This window comes from Oncorhynchus gorbuscha, linkage group LG25 (genome assembly GCF_021184085.1).
Source record: "Oncorhynchus gorbuscha isolate QuinsamMale2020 ecotype Even-year linkage group LG25, OgorEven_v1.0, whole genome shotgun sequence".
Classification (NCBI taxonomy): Eukaryota; Metazoa; Chordata; class Actinopteri; order Salmoniformes; family Salmonidae; genus Oncorhynchus; species Oncorhynchus gorbuscha.
Window position 1 is genome coordinate 47,384,380 of NC_060197.1, and position 25,823 is coordinate 47,410,202.

The window sequence follows — 25,823 nt, forward strand, 5'->3', positions numbered from 1 at the left end:
ACCCTCGTCATTCTACAACCCTCGTTATTTTAGAACCCTCGTTACTCTACAACCCTCGTTATTTTAGAACCCTCGTCATTATTTAACCCTCGTCACTATTTAACCCTCGTCATTCTACAACCCTCGTTATTCTAGAACCCTCATCATTCTACAACCCTCGTCATTCTACAACCCTCATTATTTTAGAACCATCGTCATTCTACAATCCTCGTTATTTTAAAACCCTTGTTATTCTAAAACCCTCGTTATTTTAGAACCCTCGTTACTCTACAACCCTCGTTATTTTAGAACCCTCGTCATTCTACAACCCTCGTTATTTTCGAACCATCGTCATTCTACAACCCTCGTTATTTTAGAACCTTCGTCATTCTACAACCCCAGTTATTTTAGAACCTTCGTCATTCTACAATCCTCATTATTTTAGAATGCTCGTCATTCTACAACCCTCGTTATTTTAGAACCCTCGTCATTCTACAACCCTCGTCATTTTAGAACCCTCGTCATTCTACAATCCTCGTTATTTTAAAACCCTCGTTATTTTAGAACCCTCGTCATTCTACAACCCCAGTTATTTTAGAACCCTCGTCATTCTACAACCCTCATTATTTTAGAACCCTCGTCATTCTACAACCCTCGTCATTTTAGAACCCTCGTCATTCTACAATCCTCATTATTTTAAAACCCTCGTCATTTTAGAACCCTCGTCATTCTACAATCCTCGTTATTTTAAAACCCTCGTTATTTTAGAACCCTCGTCAATCTACAACCCTCGTTATTTTAGAACCCTCGTCATTATACAACCCTCGTCATTCTACAACCCTCGTCATTCTACAACCCTCGTCATTGTACAACCCTCGTCATTGTACAACCCTCGTCATTCTACATCCCTCATTATTTTAGAACCCTCGTCATTCTACAACCCTCGTTATTTTAGAACCATCGTCATTCTACAACCCTCGTTATTTTAGAACCTCCGTCATTCTACAACCCTCGTCATTTTAGAACCCTCGTCATTCTACAACCCTCGTTATTTTAAAACCCTCATCATTTTAGAACCCTCGTCATTCTACAATCCTCGTTATTTTAAAACCCTCGTTATTTTAGAACCCTCGTCAATCTACAACCCTCGTTATTTTAGAACCCTCGTCATTCTACAACCCTCGTCATTCTACAACCCTCTCCATTCTACAACCCTCCAACCCTTGTTATTTTATAACCTTTGTCATTCTACAACCCTCGTTATTTTATAACCCTCGTCATTCTACAACCCTCGTTATTTTAGAACCCTCGTCATTCTACAACCCTCGTTATTTTAGAACCCTCTTCATTGTAAGGCCCACAGCATACAGGCATGACAGTTCCGAATATCTCACCAGTGAAGGGTATCCCATGTTTTCTGTCTTGGCTGTTGCTCGTCAGTTCTGGACTGATCTCCGGTTCCAGATCGGCATCCTTCGGTTCCGGAGAGTCTGTAGAGAACACGCTAAAGTCCACCTCCTCCTCCTCTCCTCCCTGGGCCAGAGCCAACACACGCTTCCTGAACTCTGTGATGTCATCGGTGACGTCATCAGGCTCCGCCCCCAGCGAGCGCATGAGCTCCCGATACTGGGACAGGAAGCTGTCGTCCACCGCCGTGGTCGTAACCGGGCTTACAGGATGATCAGCATCGGTTTTGTTACAGTTCTGCTGTTTCTCGACTGGGTGTGTGTGGTTCTCTGAGGTGGTTCTCCCCTGGTGGTCTGGGGTTGTCAGGTCATTTGTCTGATTCACGGTCGTGGTCACCGTCCCGTTGCAGTTGTGGTCCAAATGCGGTCCAGACGACTTGCGTTTACGGCCATCGTCGACCTCCTCATTGACTGTGTGGTCCTCACAGCTCAGACCGTTACTGAGCAGTTGTGGTTGTGATCGCTTCTCCTCTCTCACCCCCTCTTCCTCTCTCACCCCCTCTTCCTCTCTCACCCCTTCTTCCGCGATCACCCCCTCTTCCACGATCACCCCCTCTTCCTCTCTCACCCCCTCTTCCACGATCACCCTCTCTTCCTCTCTCAAACCCTCTTCCTCTCTCACCCCCTCTTCCACAATCACCCCTCTTCCTCTCTCACCCCCTCTTCCACAATCACCCCCTCTTCCTCTCTCACCCCTTCTTCCACGATCACCCCCTCTTCCACGATCACCCCCTCTTCCTCTCTCACCCCCTCTTCCACGATCACCCTCTCTTCCTCTCTCAAACCCTCTTCCTCTCTCACCCCCTCTTCCACAATCACCCCCTCTTCCTCTCTCACCCCCTCTTCCACAATCACCCCCTCTTCCTCTCTCACCCCCTCTTTCTCTCTCACCCCTCTTTCACGATCACCTCCTCTTCCTCTCTCAGCCCCTCTTCCTCTCTCACCCCCTCTTCCACGATCACCCCCACCTTCTCTCGTCTATGCGTTCCATGTCTGTGAACAAGCGAGGTTGTTTGACTAACAACTGGTTTCCTGGTCCTGCGGTCAGGTTTGTATTCCACCTCGTCTTTCTGTGCTATGAGGTTATAGACCAACACATCGTCCTGAAAGTCCGACTCCTCTACGTAGGAGCCTTGGATCAACATAATGGCCGAGCGTCTCATCTCCTGAATATGCTGAGGGGTTTCAATATGTACTGGGGGGGTGAGCGGGAGGGAGGAGGAGGGGAGGGCACTATCATCCCACTCATAACTATCATCCCACTCCAACTCGACCACACTCCCCCTCCCTCCGTCTCCCCCTCTATGTTGGTTTCCCATGGTTACAGGGGGGGAGGTGACGGGAGGGCTGGGGGATGAAGTCCAGTTAAAGGTTTGATTCATCTTCTCCTCCTCTTCCTCTCTCTCTTCTTCCCCGTCTTCCTCCTCTTGCTCTCTCTCTTCTTCCCCGTCTTCCTCCTCTCGAGCTGCAGGCTTCTCCCCGTCATAGGGACCAGACCAGACCAGACAGGCCTGGAGCGATGCAGCGATCCCAACTCTAGCATCCCAGAGGTACTGGAGATAGTTGACATTCATCAGGAGGTCTGTCCTGCAGATCCTGGAGTAACCAACACTGTCACCCTCTGACATGGGAACGTCTGAGGACCAGAGAAGAGGAGGAGAAGAGGAGGAGGAGGAGAAGGAGGAGGAGGAGGAGAAGGAGAGGAGGAGGAGGAGGAGGAGAAGAAGAAGGAGAGGAGGAGGAGGAGGAGAAGAAGAAGAAGAGAGACAGGTCAGTGAAAGTGCAAGGTTAGGGTGTCAGCCTGGCTGTGTAGTGCTCTGTGTCAGCCTGGCTGTGTAGTGCTCTGTGTCAGCCTGGCTGTGTAGTGCTCTGTGTCAGCCTGGCTGTGTAGTGCTCTGTGTCAGCCTGGCTGTGTAGTGCTCTGTGTCAGCCTGGCTGTGTAGTGCTCTGTGTCAGCCTGGCTGTGTAGTGCTCTGTGTCAGCCTGGCTGTGTAGTGCTCTGTGTAGTGGTCTGTGTAGTGCTCTGTGTAGTGGTCTGTGTAGTGGTCTGTGTAGTGGTCTGTGTAGTGGTCTGTGTAGTGGTCTGTGTAGTGGTCTGTGTAGTGGTCTGTGTAGTGCTCTGTGTCAGCCTGGCTGTGTAGTGCTCTGTGTCAGCCTGGCTGTGTAGTGCTCTGTGTCAGCCTGGCTGTGTAGTGCTCTGTGTCAGCCTGGCTGTGTAGTGCTCTGTGTCAGCCTGGCTGTGTAGTGCTCTGTGTCAGCCTGGCTGTGTAGTGCTCTGTGTCAGCCTGGCTGTGTAGTGCTCTGTGTCAGCCTGGCTGTGTAGTGCTCTGTGTCAGCCTGGCTGTGTAGTGCTCTGTGTCAGCCTGGCTGTGTAGTGCTCTGTGTAGTGGTCTGTGTAGTGGTCTGTGTAGTGGTCTGTGTAGTGGTCTGTGTAGTGGTCTGTGTAGTAGTCTGTGTAGTGCCCTGTGTAGTGCTCTGTGTCAGCCTGGCTGTGTAGTGCTCTGTGTCAGCCTGGCTGTGTAGTGCTCTGTGTCAGCCTGGCTGTGTAGTGCTCTGTGTCAGCCTGGCTGTGTAGTGCTCTGTGTCAGCCTGGCTGTGTAGTGCTCTGTGTCAGCCTGGCTGTGTAGTGCTCTGTGTCAGTGGCTGTGTAGTGCTCTGTGTAGTGCTCTGTGTAGTGCTCTGTGTAGTGGTCTGTGTAGTGGTCTGTGTAGTGGTCTGTGTAGTGCTCTGTGTAGTGGTCTGTGTAGAGCTCTGTGTAGTGCCCTGTGTAGTGCCCTGTGTAGTGGTCTGTGTAGTGCTCTGTGTAGTGCTCTGTGTCAGCCTGGCTGTGTAGTGCTCTGTGTCAGCCTGGCTGTGTAGTGCTCTGTGTTAGCGTGGCTGTGTAGTGCTCTGTGTAGTGCTCTGTGTAGTGCTCTGTGTTGTGCTCTGTGTCAGCATGGCTGTGTAGTGCTCTGTGTAGTGCTCTGTGTAGTGCTCTGTGTAGTGCTCTGTGTAGTGCTCTGTGTAGTGCTCTGTGTAGTGCTCTGTGTAGTGGTCTGTGTAGTGCTCTGTGTAGTGCTCTGTGTAGTGCTCTGTGTAGTGGTCTGTCATGTTTGAATCCTTCTTGACTGATTTGTGTGTGTGTGTGTGGTGTGGTGTGGTGTGGTGTGTGTGTGTGTGTGTGTGTGTGTGTGGTGTGGTGTGGTGTGTGTGTGTGTTCAGTGTGTGTTCTCACCATTCCCCCCGGCCTAGTGGATGTGTTGGGTGTGAGTGTGTGTTTTCAGTGTGTTCAGTGTGTTTTCAGTGTGTGAGTGTGTGTTTTCAGTGTGTGTGTGTGTGTGTTCAGTGTGTGAGTGTGTGTTTTCAGTGTGTGTGTGTTCAGTGTGTGTTCTCACCATTCCCCCCGGCCCAGTGTGTGTGTGTGTGTGTGTGTGTGTGTGTGTGTGTGTGTGTGTGTGGGGGTGTGGGTGTGTGGGTGTGGGTGTGGGGGTGGGGGTGTGTGTGTGTGTGTGTGTGTGTTCAGTGTGTGTGTTCAGTGTGTGTGTGTTCAGTGTGTGTTTTCAGTGTGTGTGTGTTCAGTGTGTGTTTTCAGTGTGTGTGTGTTCAGTGTGTGTTCTCACCATTCCCCCCGGCCCAGTGGATGTGTTGAGTGTGTGTGGTGTGTGTGTGTGTGTGTGTTCAGTGTGTGAGTGTGTGTTTTCAGTGTGTGTGTTTTCAGTGTGTGTGTGTTCAGTGTGTGTTCTCACCATTCCCCCCGGCCCAGTGTATGTGTTGGGTGTGAGTGTGTATGGCTCCGAGGCGCAGGGGGCACCAGGAGGGAGTGAGGAAGAGGAATTTAACAGCTGATGAAGAGTAGGCGTCTCTGTCCTTGAGAGAGCGGCGTTCTCTCACACACAGGTGTGTACACGGGACCAGATACCTGCAGAGAGAGAGAGGGGAGAAACACACAGACACATGCACGTCAGAGGAGGCTGGTGGGGGGAGCTATATGAGGCTCATTGTAATGTCTGGAATGGATCATGTTGACACACACACACACTGAACACACACACACACACTGAACACACACACACACACTGAACACACACACACACACACTGAACACACACACACACACTGAACACACACTGAACACACACACACACACACACACACACACACACACACACACACTGAACACACACACACTGCACACACACACACACTGAACACACACACACACTGAACACACACACACACCCCTTCCTACCTGAGTATGAGCTGAAGCATGACGTCTTCACAGAACAGACCAATGAGAGTTCGGAACAAAGCCAGAGACACTGTACCTAACTATAACACACAGGGGTCAAAGGTCAAACCACTGTACCTCACTATAACACACAGGGGTCAAAGATCAAACCACTGTACCTAACTATAACACACAGGGGTCAAAGATCAAACCACTGTACCTAACTATAACACACAGGGGTCAAAGATCAAACCACTGTACCTCACTATAACACACAGGGGTCAAAGATCAAACCACTGTACCTAACTATAACACACAGGGGTCAAAGATCAAACCACTGTACCTAACTATAACACACAGGGGTCAAAGATCAAACCACTGTACCTCACTATAACACACAGGGGTCAAAGATCAAACCACTGTACCTAACTATAACACACAGGGGTCAAAGATCAAACCACTGTACCTAACTATAACACACAGGGGTCAAAGATCAAACCACTGTACCTCACTATAACACACAGGGGTCAAAGATCAAACCACTGTACCTCACTATAACACACAGGGGTCAAAGATCAAACCACTGTACCTAACTATAACACACAGGGGTCAAAGATCAAACCACTGTACCTAACTATAACACACAGGGGTCAAAGATCAAACCACTGTACCTAACTATAACACACAGGGGTCAAAGATCAAACCACTGTACCTAACTATAACACACAGGGGTCAAAGATCAAACCACTGTACCTCACTATAACACACAGGGGTCAAAGATCAAACCACTGTACCTCACTATAACACACAGGGGTCAAAGATCAAACCACTGTACCTCACTATAACACACAGGGGTCAAAGATCAAACCACTGTACCTAACTATAACACACAGGGGTCAAAGGTCAAAACACATGAAATCAACATTTTAGTGATTAACAAAATTAATAAGAGAACTGTGTGTGTGTGTGTGTGTGTGTGTGTGTGTGTGACTGTGTGTGTGTTCAGTGTGTGTTCAGTGTGTGTGTGTGTGTGTGTGTGTGTGTGTGTGTGTGTGTGTGTGTGTGTGTGTGTGTGTGTGTGTGTGTGCGCGTGTGTGACTGTGTGTGTGCGCGTGTGTGACTGTGTGTGACTGTGTGCGTGTGTGACTGTGTGTGTGCGTGTGTGTGTGACTGTGTGTCTGCCTCTGTGTCGGTCTGTCTGTGTTACCTGGAAGGGTGTGTTACCTGGAAGGGTGTGTTACCTGGAAGGGTGTATTAACTCTGGACACCAGTGTGTCTAGGAGCTGGACGTTGTCGTGTGTGTGTAGCAGTATGAAGGAGAGGAAGGTCTGGAGGAGGGCAGGCTCTGACACCGAGCGGAGGAAGAGGTCCAGATACGCCGTAGTGGTCATCACCTCTTCTAGTGTACACTACAGCCAATCAGAGAACAGAGATATAGACACACACTACAGCCAATCAGAGAACAGAGATATAGACACACACTACAGCCAATCAGAGAACAGAGATATAGACACACACTACAGCCAATCAGAGAACAGAGATATAGACACACACTACAGCCAATCAGAGAACAGAGATATAGACACACACTACAGCCAATCAGAGAACAGAGATATAGACACACACTACAGCCAATCAGAGAACAGAGATATAGACACACACTACAGCCAATCAGAGAACAGAGATATAGACACACACTACAGCCAATCAGAGAACAGAGATATAGACACACACTACAGCCAATCAGAGAACAGAGATATAGACACACACTACAGCCAATCAGAGAACAGAGATATAGACACACACTACAGCCAATCAGAGAACAGAGATATAGACACACACACTACAGCCAATCAGAGAACAGAGATATAGACACACACACTACAGCCAATCAGAGAACAGAGATATAGACACACACACTACAGCCAATCAGAGAACAGAGATATAGACACACACACTACAGCCAATCAGAGAACAGAGATATAGACACACACACTACAGCCAATCAGAGAACAGAGATATAGACACACACACTACAGCCAATCAGAGAACAGAGATATAGACACACACTACAGCCAATCAGAGAACAGAGATATAGACACACACACAGCAGCCAATCAGAGAACAGAGATATAGACACACACTACAGCCAATCAGAGAACAGAGATATAGACACACACACTACAGCCAATCAGAGAACAGAGATATAGACACACACACAGCAGCCAATCAGAGAACAGAGATATAGACACACACACAGCAGCCAATCAGAGAACAGAGATATAGACACACACAGCAGCCAATCAGAGAACAGAGATATAGACACACACACATCAGAGAACAGAGATATAGACACACACTACAGCCAATCAGAGAACAGAGATATAGACACACACACAGCAGCCAATCAGAGAACAGAGATATAGACACACACTACAGCCAATCAGAGAACAGAGATATAGACACACACTACAGCCAATCAGAGAACAGAGATAGACACACACACTACAGCCAATCAGAGAACAGAGATATAGACACACACACACTACAGCCAATCAGAGAAGAGATATAGACACACACACACTACAGCCAATCAGAGAACAGAGATATAGACACACACACACTACAGCCAATCAGAGAACAGAGATATAGACACACACACACTACAGCCAATCAGAGAACAGAGATATAGACACACACACACACTACAGCCAATCAGAGAACAGAGATATAGACACACACACACACTACAGCCAATCAGAGAACAGAGATATAGACACACACACACTACAGCCAATCAGAGAACAGAGATATAGACACACACACACACACTACAGCCAATCAGAGAACAGAGATATAGACACACACACACACACTACAGCCAATCAGAGAACAGAGATATAGACACACACACACACACTACAGCCAATCAGAGAACAGAGATATAGACACACACACACACACTACAGCCAATCAGAGAACAGAGATATAGACACACACACACACACTACAGCCAATCAGAGAACAGAGATATAGACACACACACACACACTACAGCCAATCAGAGAACAGAGATATAGACACACGCTCACACTACAGCCAATCAGAGAACAGAGATATAGACACACGCTCACACTACAGCCAATCAGAGAACAGAGATATAGACACACGCTCACACAGCAGCCAATCAGAGAACAGAGATATAGACACACGCTCACACAGCAGCCAATCAGAGAACAGAGATATAGACACACGCTCACACAGCAGCCAATCAGAGAACAGAGATATAGACACACACACACAGCAGCCAATCAGAGAACAGAGATATAGACACACACACACACAGCAGCCAATCAGAGAACAGAGATATAGACACACACACTACAGCCAATCAGAGAACAGATATATAGACACACACACAGCAGCCAATCAGAGAACAGAGATATAGACACACACACAGCAGCCAATCAGAGAACAGAGATATAGACACACACACAGCAGCCAATCAGAGAACAGAGATATAGACACACACACAGCCAATCAGAGAACAGAGATATAGACACACACACAGCAGCCAATCAGAGAACAGAGATATAGACACACACAGCAGCCAATCAGAGAACAGAGATATAGACACACACAGCAGCCAATCAGAGAACAGAGATATAGACACACACAGCAGCCAGTCAGTACTCAGCAAACCAGGAAAATAATACGACTAATGAGAATTTATTTTAGGAAGTTCATTGACCAATCAGAAATTATTAACACAGGACTAGAGGAAGACAAATGAAATACTCTAACCAATTAGCATTAAGTAGACAGAACTACAGGAAGTAGGGTGACCAATCAGCATCAAGCAGACAGACTACAGGAATCAGCAGTAGTGTTTATGACCTTGTGCAGAGCTGGAGCCAGTACAGGAACCAGGAAGCCATTGTAGATATATCCCAACAACTGACCTCTGATCGAGGGATGTCCAACCTGGAGGGGGGGGGGGGGGGGATGGGGGGGGGGGATGGGGAGGGAGAGGGAGGGGGGGGGGGATGGGGAGGAGAGAGGGGAGGGGAGGGGGGGATGGGGAGGAGAGAGGGGAGGGGGGGGGGGGGATGGGGAGGAGAGAGGGGAGGGGGGGATGGGGAGGGGAGGGGGGGGGGGAGGAGAGATGGGAGGGGGGATGGGGAGTAGAGAGGGGAGGGGGATAGGGAGGAGAGATGGGGGGGGGGGGGGGGGGGGGGGGGGTGGGAGGGGGGGAGGGGGGGGGGATGGGAGGGGGGGGGGAGAGGGGGAGATGGGGAGGAAAGATGGGGAAGGGGGAAGGGGGAGAAAGAGGGGGAGAGATGAGGGGAGGGAGATAGAGATAGGGGAGGGGAGGGAGGGAGAGACAGATGGGGGAGGGGAGGGGAGAGAGAGTTAGTAGGGGGAAGATGGGGAAGGGAGGGAGAAATGGGGAGAAGGAGAGAGAGATGAGGGAGGGGGAAGATGCTTAGCTAGCCAGCTAAAGTTATTTTACAGTTAGTTAACAACTGTTTCTTAACTCTTTTGGTAGTTAGCGATCTGCTGTAGTTTCAACAGCCGGAATTTACATGTAATAATTATATTCACTTTCGTAAGACAGAGCTGGGGAGGAAGTGTGTGTGTGTGTGTGTGTGTGTGTGTGTGTGTGTGTGTGTGTGTGTGTGTGTGTGTGTGTGTGTGTGTGTGTGTGTGTGTGTGTGTGTGTGTGTGTGTGTGTGTGTAACATACATAGGCCTCCATGTGTTTGTCTCACCTTAATGACAGAGCAGCAGAACTGCAGAGAGTTTAGAAACTGGACCAAAGCCGGAACCTGCATCCAGAAGAAATCAAGTCAATGTCAAGTAGCCAGCTAGGGAGCCAGCTTGGTAGCCAGGTAGCCAGCCAGGTAGCCAGCTTGGTAGCCAGGTAGCCAGCTAGGTAGCCAGCTAGGTAGCCAGCTAGGTAGCCAGGTAGTCAGCTAGCCAGGTAGCCAGCCAGGTAGCCAGCCAGCCAGCTAAGTAGCCAGCCAGGTAGCCAGCTAGGGAGCCAGCTAAGTAGCCAGCCAGGTAGCCAGCTAGGTAGCCAGCCAGGCAGCCAGCAATCTAGCTAGGTAGCCAGCCAGGCAGCCAGAAATCTAGCTAGGTAGCCAGCCAGGCAGCCAGCAATCTAGCTAGGTAGCCAGCCAGGCAGCCAGCAATCTAGCTAGGTAGCCAGCCAGGCAGCCTTCAATCTAACTAGGTAGTCAGCCAGGCAGCTAGCAATCTAGCTAGGTAGTCAGCCAGGCAGCCAGCAATCTAGCTAGGTAACCAGCCAGCCAGGCAGCCAGCAATCTAGCTAGGTAGCCAGCCAGCCAGGCAGCCAGCAATCTAGCTAGGTAACCAGCCAGGCAGCCAGCAATCTAGCTAGGTAGCCAGCCAGGCAGCCAGCAATCTAGCTAGGTAGTCAGCTAGCCAGCCAGGTAGCCAGCCAGGCAGCCAGGTAGCCAGCCAGGTAGCCAGCCAGGTAGCCAGATAGCCATGTAGCCAGCCAGGTAGGCAGCCAGCCAGGTATCCATGTAGCCTGCCAGGTAGGTAGCCAGCTAGCCAGCCAGGTAACTAGCCAGGTAAATAGCCAGCCGGCCAGGTAGCCAGTCAGGTAACTAGCCAGGTAGCCAGTCAGGTAACTAGCCAGGTAGCCAGCCAGGTAGCCAGTCAGGTAACTAGCCAGGTAGCCAGTCAGGTAACTAGCCAGGTAGCCAGTCAGGTAACTAGCCAGGTAGCCAGCCAGGTAACTAGCCAGGTAGCCAGCCAGGTAGCCAGTCAGGTAACTAGCCACGTAGCCAGTCAGGTAACTAGCCAGGTAGCCAGTCAGGTAACTAGACAGGTAGCCAGTCAGGTAACTAGACAGGTAGCCAGTCAGGTAGCCAGTCGGGTAGCCAGTCGGGTAGCCAGTCAGGTAACTAGCCGGGTAGCCAGTCAGGTAACTAGCCAGGTAGCCAGTCAGGTAACTAGCCAGGTAGCCAGTCAGGTAACTAGCCAGGTAGCCAGTCAGGTAACTAGCCAGGTAGCCAGTCAGGTAACTAGCCAGGTAACTAGCCAGGTAGTTTGTAAACAGATCTTATTCCATCCATCTCTGATAATTGTTAGAGTTATGCTTGATGACATTGTACATAGATCACTGTCTGTCCAAGGGTTTACATGATGCTGTTTTTAATCTGTGAGATGATAGGAAATGTTCCAGACGGTATATTTACCTGTACCCAGTCAGCTCTCTCCAGACAGTGCCAGTCTTCACTGTACACCTGTAGCTTCGCAGGTAGAGACGAATACAAACCACTCAGACCTGTAGCCAGTACCTAGACACACACACACACACACACACACACACACACACACACACACACACACACACACACACACACACACACACACACACACACACACACACACACACACACACACACACACACACACACACACACACACACACACACAGTCATGAGCCAAGGATTTTCAATGCTGGAATGAAATTCCACTGCAGATTAGAGTTCACTGGAAGATCAGGATTTACAGGGGGGGGGTTAAAGCCTGTCATGGAATACATCCCTATCCCTATCTAAACAACAACTAAACAACAAAAGAACCAGTAAACAACAACATCTAAACAACAACAACTAAACAACAACAACTAAACAACAACTAAACAACAAAAGAACCAGTAAACAACAACAACTAAACAACAACAACTAAACAACAACAACTAAACAACAACAACTAAACAACAACAACTGATCAACAACAACTAACCAACAACAACAACTAAACAACAACTAAACAACAATAGAACCAGTAAACAACAACGAATCAACAATAGAACCAGTAAACAACAACAACTAAACAACAACAACTAAACAACAACAACTAAACAACAACTAAACAACAACAACTAAACAACAACAACTAAACAACAACTAACCAACAACAACTAAACAACAACTAACCAACAACAACTAAACAACAACAACTAACCAACAACAACTAACCAACAACTAACCAACAACAACTGATCAACAACAACTAACCAACAACAACTAAACAACAACTAACCAACAACAACTAAACAACAACTAACCAACAACAACTAAACAACAACTAACCAACAACAACTAAACAACAACAACTAACCAACAACAACTAAACAACAACAACAACTAAACAACAACTAACCAACAACTAACCAACAACAACAACTAAACAACAACAACTAAACAACAACAACTAAACAACAACAACTAAACAACAACTAACCAACAACAACAACTAAACAACAACAACTAAACAACAACTAACCAACAACAACTAAACAACAATAGAACCAGTAAACAATAACAACTATTCAACAACAGAACCAGTTGGTATTGGAGTTAGCAGGAGGCTAAGAGCGCCGAGGCGATCAACCAATCAGGTCACAGCGTCCTAATCCCCCATCTCTAGATTGAGGTCAGCTCCATGGGCTAAATCTGGTCCAGTCACACACAGTTCCACCGGGAGAAAGTGGTTTCTGATCTTTTTCACTGGTTTGATACTTACAAAAGCATGTGGACAACTCCTCTCACTCCCTCCTCTCTCCTCCCTCCTCTCTCCTTTATCTCTCCCTTCTGTCACCCCGTATCCCCAATCTCCTCTCTCCTCTCTCCTCCCTCCTCTCTCCTCTCTCTCTTCTTTATCTCTCCCTTCTGTCACCCCATATCCCCTCTCCTCTCTCCTCTCTCCTCTCTCCATTGTAATCATATTAAGGCCTATTACATAAGGAGTAATGAGCTCAGCTTTTACCTCTCACTCACTGAGGGGAGGGGGAGAGGGTGAGGGAGGAGAGGGGAGGGGTAGGGGGTGGAGGGAGAGGAGAGGGGGGGGGTGGAGGGTGAGGAGAGGGGGTGGAGGAGAGGGTGGGGGGAGGGGGAGAAGGGAGGGGGAGGAGGGGTCGAGGAGAGGGGAGGTGGAGGAGAGAGGAGGGAGGTGGAGGAGAGAGGGGGAGGAGGGGTCGAGGAGAGGGGAGGTGGAGGAGAGAGGAGGGAGGTGGAGGAGAGAGGGGGAGGAGGGGTCGAGGAGAGGGGAGGAGAGAGGGGGAGGAGGGGTCGAGGAGAGGTGGAGGAGAGAGGAGGGAGGTGGAGGAGAGAGGGGGAGGAGGGGTCGAGGAGAGGGGAGGTGGAGGAGAGAGGGAGAGGGGGGGGAGGTGGAGGAGAGAGGGAGAGGTGGAGGAGAGAGGAGGGAGGTGGAGGAGAGAGGGGGAGGAGGGGTCGAGGAGAGGGGAGGTGGAGGAGAGAGGGAGAGGGGGAGGTGGAGGAGAGAGGGAGAGGGGGAGGTGGAGGAGAGAGGGGGAGGAGAGAGGGGGAGGAGGGGTCGAGGAGAGGGGAGGTGGAGGAGAGAGGAGGGAGGTGGAGGAGAGAGGGGGAGGAGGGGTCGAGGAGAGGGGAGGTGGAGGAGAGAGGGAGAGGGGGGAGGTGGAGGAGAGAGGGCGAGGGGCGATAAAGATGAGTGACTACAAACTATGTGACAAACTCCCAGCAGTAGAGCTACGGTAACTACGGTAACCGGCTCACAGGACAGAAGTACGTGTTGTCTGTGATGTGTGTAGCGACTCTGGGGTTGTAGGTGGACAGCTGCATGATGAGCAGCAGAGCGTCCCGGGCCTGCTGTCCTACGCTGCCTTCCTGATGCGTGAAGGGGATCAGCAGGGAGAAGAGCAGGAAGTTGGCTGCCCCCTGGTCCTCACTGGTGTGGAAGAATAACTCTGAACAGGAGGAAGAAGAGGAAATCAGAAAACCACTTCATTGTCCATTTATCTTGCAGAAAACAGAACCAGAACCCACCTAACACTGAGGGGTCCTTAGCCAGCGCACCACACAGCTGGTTGAGCAGGAGAACCAACTCTGCTTCCACTGACCCTCCTCCTCCTCCTCCTCCACTCCCAGCTCCAGCACAGGAAGATAACAGCATCATTAAGGGTCGTAGAACAGGTTTGTGGTGCAGGAGAGGCTGTCTGGCCTGAGACAGTAACATCTGGTACATCCTCAGCTATTGCAGAGAGGAGAGTAGGGGAGTGTGGTGTTGGGGGGGGCCAGAGAGAGAGAGAGATGGAGGGGGCCATAGAGAGAGAGATGGAGGGGGCCAGAGAGAGAGAGATGGAGGGGGCCAGAGAGAGAGAGATGGAGGGGGCCAGAGAGAGAGAGATGGAGGGGGCCAGAGAGAGAGAGATGGAGGGGGCCAGAGAGAGAGAGAGATGGAGGGGGCCAGAGAGAGAAGAGAGATGGAGGGGGCCAGAGAGAGAGAGATGGAGGGGGCCAGAGAGAGAGAGAGATGGAGGGGGCCAGAGAGAAAGAGAGATGGAGGGGGCCAGAGAGAGAGAGATGGAGGGGGCCAGAGAGAGAGAGAGATGGAGGGGGCCAGAGAGAGAGAGATGGAGGGGGCCAGAGAGAGAGAGATGGAGGGGGCCAGAGAGAGAGAGATGGAGGGGGCCAGAGAGAGATGGATGGAGGGGGCCAGAGAGAGAGAGATGGAGGGGGCCAGAGAGAGAGAGATGGAGGGGGCCAGAGAGAGAGAGATGGAGGGGGCCAGAGAGAGAGAGATGGATGGGGGGCCAGAGAGAGAGATGGAGGGGGCCAGAGAGAGAGAGATGGAGGGGGCCAGAGAGAGAGAGATGGAGGGGGCCAGAGAGAGAGAGATGGAGGGGGCCAGAGAGAGATGGATGGAGGGGGCCAGAGAGAGATGGATGGGGGGCCAGAGAGAGAGAGATGGAGGGGGCCAGAGAGAGAGATGGAGGGGCCAGAGAGAGATGGATGGAGGGGGCCAGAGAGAGAGAGATGGAGGGGGCCAGAGAGAGAGAGATGGAGGATGGAGAGATGGAGGGGGCCAGAGAGAGAGATGGAGGGGGCCAGAGAGGAGAGATGGAGGGGGCCAGAGAGAGATGGATGGATGGAGGGGGCCAGAGAGAGAGATGAGATGGAGGGGGCCAGAGAGAGATGGATGGAGGGGGAGAGAGATGGATGGAGGGGGCCAGAGAGAGATGGATGGAGGGGGCCAGAGAGAGAGAGAGATGGAGGGGGCCAGAGAGAGATGGAGGGGGAGAGAGAGAGAGATGGAGGGGGCCAGAGACAGAGAAATGGAGGGGGCCAGAGAGAGAGAGAGATGGAGGGGGCCAGAGAGAGAGAGATGGAGGGGGCCAGAGAGAGGGGGCCGAGAGATGGAGGGGGCCAGAGAGAGAGATGGAGAGAGAGAGATGGATGGAGGGGGCCAGAGAGAGAGAGAGATGGAGGGGGCCAGAGACAGAGAGATGGAGGGGGCCAGAGAGAGAGAGATGGAGGGGGCCAGAGAGAGAGAGATGGAGGGGGCCAGAGAGAGAGAGATGGAGGGGGCCAGAGAGAGAGAGATGGAGGGGGCCAGAGAGAGAGATGGATGGAGGGGGCCAGAGAGAGAGAGAGATGGATGGAGGGGGCCAGAGAGAGAGATGGAGGGGGCCAGAGAGAGATGGATGGAGAGAGAGAGAGAGATGGAGGGGGCAGAGACAGAGAAATGGAGGGGGCCAGAGAGAGAGAGATGGAGGGGGCCAGAGAGAGAGAGAGATGGAGGGGGCCAGAGAGAGCGAGAGATGGAGGGGGCCAGATGAGATGGAGGGGGAGAGATGGAGATGGGGCCAGAGAGAGAGAGAGATGGAGGGGGCCAGAGAGAGAGAGAGATGGAGGGGGCCAGAGAGAGAGAGATGGAGGGGGCCAGAGAGAGAGAGATGGAGGGGGCCAGAGAGAGAGAGATGGAGGGGGATGGAGGGCCAGAGAGAGATGGATGGAGGGGGCCAGAGAGAGAGAGATGGAGGGGGCCAGAGAGAGAGAGAGAGATGGAGGGGGCCAGAGAGAGAGATGGAGGGGGCCAGAGAGAGAGAGAGATGGAGGGGGCCAGAGAGAGATGGATGGAGGGGGCCAGAGAGAGATGGATGGAGGGGGCCAGAGAGAGAGAGATGGAGGGGGCCAGAGAGAGAGATGGAGGGGGCCAGAGAGAGAGATGGATGGGGGGGCAGAGAGAGAGATGGAGAGGGAGAGAGAGAGAGAGATGGAGGGGGCCAGAGAGAGAGAAATGGAGGGGGCCAGAGAGAGAGAGAGATGGAGGGGGCCAGAGAGAGCGAGAGATGGAGGGGGCCAGAGAGAGAGAGATGGAGAGAGGAGAGAGATGGAGGGGGCCAGAGAGAGAGAGAGATGGAGGGGGCCAGATGGACAGAGAGATGGAGGGGGCCAGAGGGGGAGAGAGAGAGATGGAGGGGCCAGAGAGAGAGAGATGGAGGGGGCCAGAGAGAGAGAGAGATGGAGGGGGCCAGAGAGAGAGAGATGGAGGGGCCAGAGAGAGATGGATGGAGGGGGCCAGAGAGAGATGGATGGAGGGGGCCAGAGAGAGAGAGATGGAGGGGCCAGAGAGAGAGAGAGAGAGAGATGGAGGGGGGGGCAGAGACAGAGAAATGGAGGGGGCCAGAGAGAGAGATGGAGGGGGCCAGAGAGGAGAGATGGAGGGGGCGAGAGATGGAGGGGGCCAGAGAGAGCAGAGAGATGGAGGGGGCCAGAGAGAGAGAGAGATGGAGGGGGCCAGAGACAGAGAGATGGAGGGGGCCAGAGAGAGAGAGAGAGGGGGCCAGAGGGAGGCCAGAGCCAGAGAGAGAGATGGAGGGGCCAGAGACGGAGAGATGGAGGGGCCGAGAGAGAGAGATGAAGAGAGAGATGGAGAGATGGAGGGGGCAGAGAGAGATGGAGGGGGCAGAGAGAGATGAAGAGAGCGAGAGATGGAGGGGGCCGAGAGAGATGAGGGGGCCAAAAGAGAGATGGAGGGGGCCAGAGATGGAGGGGGCCAGAGAGAGAGAGATGGATGGGGGCCAGAGACAGAGAGATGGAGGGGGCCGAGAGAGATGAAGAGAGAGAGATGGAGGGGGCCAGAGAGAGATGAAGAGATAGAAGGGGGCCAGAGAGAGAGAGAGATGGAGGGGGCAGAGACAGAGAGATGGAGGGGGCCAGAGAGAGAGAGAGAGAGAGAGAGAGAGATGGAGGGGCCAGAGAGAGAGAGATGGAGGGGGCAGAGAGAGAAGGGGGCCAGAGAGAGAGAGAGACAGAGAGAGATGGAGGGGGGCAGAGACAGAGAGATGGAGGGGGGGGGCAGAGAGAGAAAAATGGAGGGGGCCAAAGAGAGAGAGATGGAGGGGGGCAGAGACAGAGAGATGGAGGGGGCCGAGAGAGATGAAGAGAGAGAGATGGAGGGGGCCAGATTGATAAGATGGAGGGGGGCAGAGAGAGATTGGGGATAAGCATTATCAATTTCTCACCCTGTCACTAAAACAGTCAATAATACCCCTTCCAGGGTATTTTCCTCTTCATTGCTATTTTTTGGGGTTTTAAGCTGGGCATCTATTGATTGATAAATAACAGGCATCTATTGATTGATAAATAACAGGCATCTATTGATTGATAAATAACAGGCATCTATTGATTGATAAATAACAGGCATCTATTGATTGATAAATAACAGGCATCTATTGATTGATAAATAACAGGCATCTATCTATAAAGTACTTCATCTATTGATTGATAAATAACAGGTCAAAAAAATAAATAACTTGTTCCAGTTTCATATCAGGTCAGTGAAGTGTCGTCTCAGACTCCAGAGGAACAGTCTCTCCATCACGCCTTCTACAACCACAAACTCTAGGATGGCTCCCATCGCTCCGCCCAGGCCCGGCTCCTGAGGACGTCAAAAACAATACTTCTGTCATTCAACTAACTTTATGTTGTTCACTCTGTATTTCAACTGAAATGTTATATATCTATTTATCCGTGTACATCAGTATCTACAGTATGACTGCCATGTTGGTAGCATGGAGGGGGAGCATAGAAATATCTCACATAGAATGGATCTACTGCTTATCAGATGTGGCTTTCAATGAGAATGACAGATCTATAAAAAGTGAACTTTCCTCCTCCATCAACAGGAACAGCATGTGTTCTACGTAGTTCTGTACCGCGCTGGCCTCGTCACCGGGGACAGGACCGAGACGAAGGTAGACACCGGACCGGCTATGGACAGGATCATGTTTCTCCAAGATCTTCACCACCTGAGGGGGGAGAGAGGAGGGAGGAGAGAGGAGGAGAGAGGGGGAGTGGGGAGGGAGGAGAGAGGGGGAGGGAGGAGAGAGGGGGAGAGAGGAGAGAGAGGAGAGAGGGGGTGTGGGTGAGGGAGGAGAGAGGAAAGGGAGGAGAGAGAGAAAGGGAGGAGAGAGGGGGAGAGAGGAGAGAGGGGGAGGGGGAGAGAGGGGGAGGGAGGAGAGAGGGGGAGAGAGATAGAGGTAGGGGAGGGGAATGGAGATAGAGAGAGAGAGGTAGGGGAGGGGAAGGGAGAGAGAGAGAGGGGTAGGGGGGGGAGAGAGAGAGAGAGAGAGAGAGAGAGAGAGAGAGAGAGAGAGAGAGAGAGAGAGAGAGGGAGAGAGGGGAGGGAAGGGAGAGAGAGAGAGGAGAGGGGAGAGAGGAAGAGAGAGAGAGAGAGAGAGGTAGGGAAGGAGAGAGAGAGAGAGAGAGAGAGAGGGAGGGGAAGGGAGAGAAGAGAGAGAGGGGTAGGGAGGGAAGGAGAGAGAGAGAGAGGTAGGGGAAGGGAGGAGGAAGGGAGGAAGAGAGAGAGAGAGGGTAGGGGAGGGGGGGAAGGAGAGAGAGGGGAGGGGAAGAGGTAGGGAGGGGGAAGGGAAGGGAGAGCGAGAGAGGTAGGGGAGGGGAAGGGAGAGAGCGAGAGAGGTAGGGGAGGGGAAGGGAGAGCGAGAGAGGTAGGGGAGGGGAAGGGAGAGAGAGAGGGGTAGGGGAAGGGAGAGAGAGAGAGGGGTAGGGGAAGGGAGAGAGAGAGGGGGTAGGGGAAGGGAAGGGGAGAGAGAGGGGGGTAGGGGAAGGGAGGTGGGAGAGAGAGGGGTAGGGGAAGGGAGAGAGAGAGAGGGGTAGGGGAAGGGAGAGAGAGAGGGGTAGGGGAAGGGAAGGGAGAGAGAGAGAGGGGTAGGGGAAGGGAAGGGGGAGAGAGAAGGGTAGGGAAAGGGAAGGGAGAGAGAGAGAGAGAGGGGTAGGGGAAGGGAAGGGAGAGAGAGAGAGAGGGGTACTGAACAGGTTGTTCTGGATTTAGTCTTACGGTGTTTATTAGGTTGAATACACATAACTGGTGATTTCCCCCACAATTCAATTCAAATGTGTTTTCTAAACATACATATAGATTTCTGCTGCTGGCCAGTTTCTGAGACACATGGACAGACAGGCTGCCTCTGCCTGGGGAGGGAAACAGGCAGACTGCCTCTGACTGGGGAGGGAAACAGACATGCTGCCTCTGACTGGGGAGGGAAACAGACATGCTGTCTCTGACTGGGGAGGGAAACAGACATGCTGTCTCTGACTGGGGAGGGAAACAGACATGCTGTCTCTGACTGGGGAGGGAAACAGACATGCTGCCTCTGACTGGGGAGGGAAACAGACATGCTGTCTCTGACTGGGGAGGGAAACAGACATGCTGCCTCTGACTGGGGAGGGAAACAGGCAGGCTGCCTCTGACTGGGGAGGGAAACAGACATGCTGTCTCTGACTGGGGAGGGAAACAGACATGCTGCCTCTGACTGGGGAGGGAAACAGACATGCTGCCTCTGACTGGGGAGGGAAACAGACATGCTTCCTCTGACTGGGGAGGGAAACAGACATGCTGCCTCTGACTGGGGAGGGAAACAGACATGCTGCCTCTGCTGGGGAGGGAAACAGACATGCTGCCTCTCCTGGGGAGGGAAACAGACATGCTGCCTCTCCTGATACCACATCCTCTGATATCAGGGCCAAACCACATCCTCTGGTATCAGGGCCAAACCACATCCTCTGAGGACCGGGGCCAAACCACATCCTCTGAGGACCGGTGCCAAACCACATCCTCTGAGGACTGGGGCCAAACCACGTCCTCTGGTATCAGGGCCAAACCACATCCTCTGAGGATCAGGGCCAAACCACATCCTCTGAGGATCGGGGCCAAACCACATCCTCTGAGGACCAGGGCCAAACCACATCCTCTGAGGACCAGGGCCAAACCACATCCTCTGGTATCAGGGCCAAACCACATCCTCTGGTATCAGGGCCAAACCACATCCTCTGAGGACCAGGGCCAAACCACATCCTCTGAGGACCGGGGCCAAACCACGTCCTCTGGTATCAGGGCCAAACCACATCCTCTGGTATCAGGGCCAAACCACATCCTCTGGTATCAGGGCCAAACCACATCCTCTGGTATCAGGGCCAAACCACATCCTCTGAGGACCAGGGCCAAACCACATCCTCTGAGGACCGGGGCCAAACCACATCCTCTGGTATCAGGGCCAAACCACATCCTCTGGTATCAGGGCCAAACCACATCCTCTGGTATCAGGGCCAAACCACATCCTCTGGTATCAGGGCCAAACCACATCCTCTGAGGACCGGGGCCAAACCACATCCTCTGGTATCAGGGCCAAACCACATCCTCTGGTATCAGGGCCAAACCACGTCCTCTGGTATCAGGGCCAAACCACATCCTCTGGTATCAGGGCCAAACCACATCCTCTGGTATCAGGGCCAAACCACATCCTCTGGTATCAGGGCCAAACCACATCCTCTGAGGATCAGGGCCAAACCACGTCCTCTGGGATCAGGGCCAAACCACATCCTCTGGTATCAGGGCCAAACCACATCCTCTGAGGACCAGGGCCAAACCACATCCTCTGGGATCAGGGCCAAACCACATCCTCTGGTATCAGGGCCAAACCACGTCCTCTGAGGACCAGGGCCAAACCACATCCTCTGGGATCAGGGCCAAACCATGTCCTCTGGTATCAGGGCCAAACCACATCCTCTGGTATCAGGGCCAAACCACATCCTCTGGTATCAGGGCCAAACCACATCCTCTGAGGACCCGGGGCCAAACCACATCCTCTGGTATCAGGGCCAAACCACATCCTCTGAGGACCGGGGCCAAACCACGTCCTCTGAGGACCGGGGCCAAACCACATCCTCTGGTATCAGGGCCAAACCACATCCTCTGGTATCAGGGCCAAACCACATCCTCTGGTATCAGGGCCAAACCACATCCTCTGAGGACCGGGGCCAAACCACATCCTCTGGTATCAGGGCCAAACCACATCCTCTGGTATCAGGGCCAAACCACATCCTCTGGTATCAGGGCCAAACCACATCCTCTGGTATCAGGGCCAAACCACATCCTCTGGTATCAGGGCCAAACTACATCCTCTGAGGACCGGGGCCAAACCACATCCTCTGGTATCAGGGCCAAACCACGTCCTCTGGTATCAGGGCCAAACCACATCCTCTGGTATCAGGGCCAAACCACATCCTCTGGTACCAGGGCCAAACCACGTCCTCTGGTATCAGGGCCAAACCACATCCTCTGGTATCAGGGCCAAACCACGTCCTCTGAGGACCGGGGCCAAACCACGTCCTCTGGTATCAGGGCCAAACCACGTCCTCTGGTATCAGGGCCAAACCACATCCTCTGGTATCAGGGCCAAACCACGTCCTCTGAGGACCGGGGCCAAACCACGTCCTCTGAGGACCGGGGCCAAACCACATCCTCTGAGGACCGGGGCCAAACCACGTCCTCTGGTATCAGGGCCAAACCACGTCCTCTGAGGACCGGGGCCAAACCACGTCCTCTGGTATCAGGGCCAAACCACGTCCTCTGAGGACCGGGGCCAAACCACGTCCTCTGAGGACCGGGGCCAAACCACGTCCTCTGGTATCAGGGCCAAACCACGTCCTCTGGTATCAGGGCCAAACCACATCCTCTGGTATCAGGGCCAAACCACATCCTCTGGTATCAGGGCCAAACCACATCCTCTGGTATCAGGGCCAAACCACATCCTCTGGTATCAGGGCCAAACTACATCCTCTGAGGACCGGGGCCAAACCACATCCTCTGGTATCAGGGCCAAACCACGTCCTCTGGTATCAGGGCCAAACACATCCTCTGGTATCAGGGACAAACCACATCCTCTGGTACCAGGGCCAAACAGACACGTCCTCTGGTATCAGGGCCAAACCACATCCTCTGGTATCAGGGCCAAACCACGTCCTCTGAGGACCGGGGCCAAACCACGTCCTCTGGTATCAGGGCCAAACCACGTCCTCTGGTATCAGGGCCAAACCACATCCTCTGGTATCGGGCCAAACCACGTCCTCTGAGGACAGGGGGCCAAACCATGTCCTCTGAGGAGTGGGGCCAAACCACATCCTCTGAGGACCGGGAAAACCACGTCCTCTGGTATCAGGGCCAAACCACGTCCTCTGAGGACCAGGGCCAAACCACATTTCCTCTGGTATCAGGGCCAAACCACGTCCTCTGAGGACAAACCTGATTCCTCTGAGGAGGGGCCAAACCACGTCCTCTGGTATCAGGGCCAAACCACGTCCTCTGGTATCAGGGCCAAACCACATCCTCTGGTATCAGGGCCAGACCACGTCCTCTGGTATCAGGGCCAAACCACGTCCTCTGGTATCAGGGCCAAACCACGTCCTCTGAGGACCGGGGCCAAACAACGTCCTCTGGTATCAGGGCCAAACCACATCCTCTGAGGACCAGGAAGTAAAAGTAAAGTAAAAGTAAAAGCAGGAAGTGCACCCTTACCAGGAAGTAAAAGACAGGCAGGTAGACAGACAGACAGACAGGCAGACAGACAGACATACAGGCGGGCATGTACAGTACAGACAGACAGACAGACAGACATACAGGCAAGCAGGCAGACAGGCAGACAGACAGACAGACAAGTGTGTACAAGCAGGTTGACAGGTAGACAGGCAGGTCGACAGACTGGTATAGACAGGCAGGTGTGTATCTACCTGTGCCCAGTGGTTTCTGAAGACGATCATGCATGTTTCTGGGTCCACCCCTTTCAGGGACAGTGACTTCTTCCTGTTTCCGTTGGCAACCACAGAGGCCATCATCTTGACTGCTGGACAGGTTGGGCTAAACCATGTCTCAGTGTGGAGTAGGGTGGAAGTGGAGAGTGCAGGGGAGGTACTCCTCACTCTCCCCCCAGAATCAGCAACATCTCTGGTGCAGGTTGGCACATGGGGGGCCTGAGCAAAGGAGAGAGAATCAGCTGAAAAAAACACAAACATTTATAACGTTGATATTGGGATAAATAAGTAAGAACATTTCTGATTGGCTGCTGAGAGAGATGCCCAAACATAAACGTTTGGTTTGCTGAAAAGCTTTTTTGAAATCTGACACGCCAGGTGGATTAACAACAAGCTAAGCTGTGTTTTGCTCTTTGCACTTGTGATTTCATGAAAATGAAATATTTTCAGTAATTTAATTTGAATTAATTAGCGGATGTTGACGAAAATGATCCCACTAAAGGGATCGGTACACCAAGAGGTTTAAGACATGAAGGTCAGTCAATACGGAAAATTTCAAGAACGCGAAAACTGGTTGAGAAAATGCTATGATGAAACTGGCTCTCAATGAGAAAGTGGCTACAGAAAAAGGAAGATATAGAGTTACACTCTGCTGCAGGGGATAAGTTCATTAGAGTTACCAGCCTCAGATTGGACAGGAAGACCCAGCCCTGATTGGACGAACAGAGAGTTACCTCTGCTGCAGAGGATAAGTTCATTAGAGTTACCAGCCTCAGAAATTGCAGCCCAAATAAATGCTTCACAGAGTTCAAGTAACAGACACATCTCAACATCAACTGTTCAGAGGAGACTGTGTGAATCAGGCCTTCATGGTTGAATTTCTGCAGAGAAACCACTACTAAAGGACACCAATAATAAGAAGAGACTTGCTTGGGCCAAGAAACACGAGCAATGGACATTAGACCGGTGGAAATCTGAACTTTGGTCTGATGAGTCCATATTAGTTCCAACCACCGTGTCTTTGTGAGATGCAGAATAGGTGAATGCATGATCTCTGCTTGAGTGGTTCCCATTGTGAAGCATGGAGGAGGAGGTGTGATGTATTTGTGAGATACAGATGTAGGTGACCCATGCATGATCTCTGCTTGATGTGGTTCCCATTGTGAAGCATGGAGGAGGAGGTGTGATGTATTTGTGAGATACAGAGTAGGTGAATGCATGATCTCTGCTTGTGTGGTTCTCATCGTGAAGCACGGAGGAGGAGGTGTGATGGTGCGGGGGTGCTTTGCTGGTGACACTGTCTGTGTTTTATTTAGAATTCAAGGCACACTTAACCTCTTAGCCAGCATGGCTACTACACCATTCTGCAGATAAAGATACGCCATCCCATCTGGTTTGCGCTTAGTGGGATTATAATTTGTTTTTCAACAGGACAATGACCCAACACACCTCCAGGCTGTGTAAGGGCTATTTGACCAAGAAGGAGAGTGATGGAGTGCTGTATCAGATCACCTGGGCTCCACAATCACCCAACCGCAGAGTGAAGGAAAAGCAGCCAACAAGTGCTCAGCATATGTGGGAACTCCTCCTCCTTCAAGACCGTTCAATTCCAGGTGAAGCTGGTTGAGAAAATGCTAAGAGTTTGCAAAGCTGTAATCAAGGCAAAGGGTGGCTACTTTGAAAAATCTAAAATATATTTTGATTTGTTCAACACTTTTTAGGTTACTACATGATTCCATATGTGTTACTTAATAGTTTTGATGTCTAGGCCTAATATCCTACAATGTAGAAAATAGTAAAAATAAAGAAAAACCCTTGAATGAGTAGATGTGTCAACTTTTGACTGATACTGTATATTGTCTGAGCTTGTAGACTTTAAATCCTATAAATTGTCTGAGCTTGGAGCTGTACAAAAGAATAAACATTTGAAGAAAGATGTAGTCAACCACCGTAGGCCTGATATAACGAACAGATAAAGATGTAGTCACCCACCGTAGGCCTGATATAACGAACAGATAAAGATGTAGTCACCCACCGTAGGCCTGATATAACGAACAGATAAAGATGTAGTCACCCACCGTAGGCCTGATATAACGAACAGATAAAGATGTAGTCACCCACCGTAGGCCTGATATAACGAACAGATAAAGATGTAGTCACCCACCGTAGGCCTGATATAACGAACAGATAAAGAGTGAAAGCGTTGGACAGAGACAGTGTGTTGGTGTAGAGAGAGCATTGTTTACAGGCCAACACATGC

General features: G+C 51.6%; 1 protein-coding gene across 1 annotated transcript in view; it reads right to left on the minus strand.

Annotated features, from left to right (window-relative positions):
- Positions 1-25,823, minus strand: part of LOC124013879 (FHF complex subunit HOOK interacting protein 1A-like) — a 38,461-nt gene that overhangs the window by 4,810 nt on the left and 7,828 nt on the right. Inside the window, 14 exon segments of the mRNA XM_046328430.1 lie at positions 1,374-2,004; positions 2,342-3,081; positions 5,171-5,343; positions 5,674-5,753; positions 6,894-7,061; positions 9,550-9,636; positions 10,424-10,480; positions 11,882-11,983; positions 14,228-14,418; positions 14,498-14,702; positions 18,271-18,288; positions 18,291-18,395; positions 18,628-18,765; positions 23,543-23,782. Coding sequence (XP_046184386.1) covers positions 1,374-2,004; positions 2,342-3,081; positions 5,171-5,343; positions 5,674-5,753; positions 6,894-7,061; positions 9,550-9,636; positions 10,424-10,480; positions 11,882-11,983; positions 14,228-14,418; positions 14,498-14,702; positions 18,271-18,288; positions 18,291-18,395; positions 18,628-18,765; positions 23,543-23,647 — 2,800 coding nt within the window. The 5' untranslated portion in view covers positions 23,648-23,782.